Source organism: Mandrillus leucophaeus, unplaced genomic scaffold (assembly GCF_000951045.1).
Source record: "Mandrillus leucophaeus isolate KB7577 unplaced genomic scaffold, Mleu.le_1.0 Scaffold984, whole genome shotgun sequence".
Lineage (NCBI taxonomy): Eukaryota > Metazoa > Chordata > Mammalia > Primates > Cercopithecidae > Mandrillus > Mandrillus leucophaeus.
In genome coordinates this window covers 595,795-597,763 of record NW_012110741.1, presented here as the reverse complement: position 1 = coordinate 597,763, position 1,969 = coordinate 595,795, and the positions used below count along the sequence as shown (strand labels likewise).

The 1,969-nt window shown below is 54.2% G+C and overlaps 1 protein-coding gene across 1 annotated transcript in view; it reads left to right on the top strand.

The window, feature by feature from the left end:
- LOC105532787 (spermatogenesis-associated protein 31A1-like) overlaps positions 1 to 1,969 on the top strand; it is a 105,777-nt gene that overhangs the window by 97,943 nt on the left and 5,865 nt on the right. The window contains exon 4 of the mRNA XM_011971067.1: positions 149 to 1,963. Within this exon, the coding sequence (XP_011826457.1) occupies positions 149 to 1,963 (1,815 nt within the window). The remainder of the gene's footprint in view (positions 1 to 148; positions 1,964 to 1,969) is intronic.

Here is a 1,969-nt window from a genome sequence, read left to right as displayed (position 1 = left end):
AGAACTCGAAACAGCTGCCCAGTCCTCAGAAGCTCTCAGATCCTAGGATCTTGCAGGAAAGTTTTCAGAAGAATTATAGCCAGCTTTTCTGGGGCCTCCCCTCTCTGCACAGCGAATCCCTGGTGGCTAATGCCTGGGTCACTGAAAGGTCTTACACTTTACAGTCTCCTCCTTTCTTGTTCAATGGAATTTCCAATGTCTGCCCAATTCAAAGGGAGACTACAATGTCCCCACTGCTTTTCCAGGCCCAGCCCCTGTCCCATCTGGGGCCCGAGTCCCAACCCTTTATTTCATCCACACCCCAATTCCGGCCCATACCTATGGCTCAGGCCGAGGCTCAGGCCCATCTTCAATCCTCTTTCCCAGTCCTGTCTCCTGCTTTTCCATCCCCGATTAATAACTCTGGAGTAGCTTGCCCTGCATCGCAGAATAAAGTGCAAGCTGTCTGCCTACCTGAAACTCAGCACCCTGAATGGCCTTTGTTGAGGAAACAACTAGAAGGTGGGTTGGCTTTACCCTCTAGGGTCCAAAAATCTCAGGATGTGTTTAGTGTCTCCACTCCTAACCTTCCCCAGGAAAGCTTGACATCCATTCTGCCTGAGAACTTTCCGATCAGTCCTGAACTCCGGAGACAACTGGAGCAACACATTCAAAAGTGGTTCATTCAACACCAGGGCAACCTGGGAAGGATCCAAGAGTCTCTGGATCTGATGCAGCTTCGGGACGAATCGTCAGGGACAAGTCAGGCCAAGGGCAAACCCAGGCCCTGGCAGTCCTCCACGTCCACAGGCGAAAACAGCAAGGAGGCACAGAAGGTGAAGTTCCAGCTGGAGAGGGACCCGTGCCCACGTCTGGGGCAAATTCTGGGGCAGACCCCGCAAAATCTATCCAGGGGCATGGAAAGCTTCCCAGGGAAGGTTCTGGGGGTGACCTCTGAGGAGTCAGAAAGGGACTTGAGGAAGCCCTTGAGGAGTGACTCGGGAAGTGATTTATTAAGACGCACAGAGAGGAATCGTATAGAAAACGTCCTGAAAGTCCACGTCGGCAGGAAGTTGGGCCAGATGAACGAGGGCTTGATCCCCGTGAGTGTGCGTCGATCCTGGCTTGCTGTCAACCAGGCTTTTCCCGTGTCTAACACCCACGTGAAGACCAGCAATCTAGCACCCCCGAAAAGTGGGAAAGCCTGTGTGAACACAGCCCAGGTGCTTCCCTTCCTCGAGCCGTGTACGCAGCAGGTGCTGGGAGCCCATATTGGGAGGTTATGGGCCAAACACAGGTGGGGTCTACCCCTCAAGGTCCTCAAACCCATTCAGTGCTTTAAACTGGAAAAGGTTTCGTCCTTGTCTCTTACACAGCTTGCCGGTCCCTCCTCAGCCACCTGTGAACCTGGGGCTGGCTCAAAAGTTGAGGTGGCCACGTTCCTTAGAGAGCCACCGATGGCAAGTCTGAGAGAGCAGGTGCTGACCAAAGCATCTGACATGCCAGAGAGTCTGCTGGCCTCTTCCCCTGCATGTAAGCAGTTCCAGAGGGCCCCGCCGGGGATCCCATCTTGGAATGATCATGGGCCCTTGAAGGCTCCTCCAGCTGCACAGGAGGGCAGGTGGCCATCTAAGCCCCTCACATACAGCCTCACAGGCAGCACCCAGCAGAGCAGGAGCTTAGGAGCCCAGTTTTCAAGGGCTGTGGAGACCAGGGAGGCAGTGCCACAACCCAGAGTCCCCTTGGGAACCCGTATGCTGGCAAACCTCCAAGCCACAAGTGATGATGTGCGTGGTTTTGAGGCTCCAGGGACCAGCAGAAGTTCTTTACTCCCTAAAATGTCTGTCTCCCAAGATCCAAGACAGCTGTGTCTTATGGAGGAAGTTATTAGTGAATTTGAGCCTGGAATGGCCACGAAGTCAGAGACCCAGCCTCAAGTTTGTGCCGCTGTTGTGCTCCTTCCAGATGGGCAAGCGTCTGTTCTGCCCCT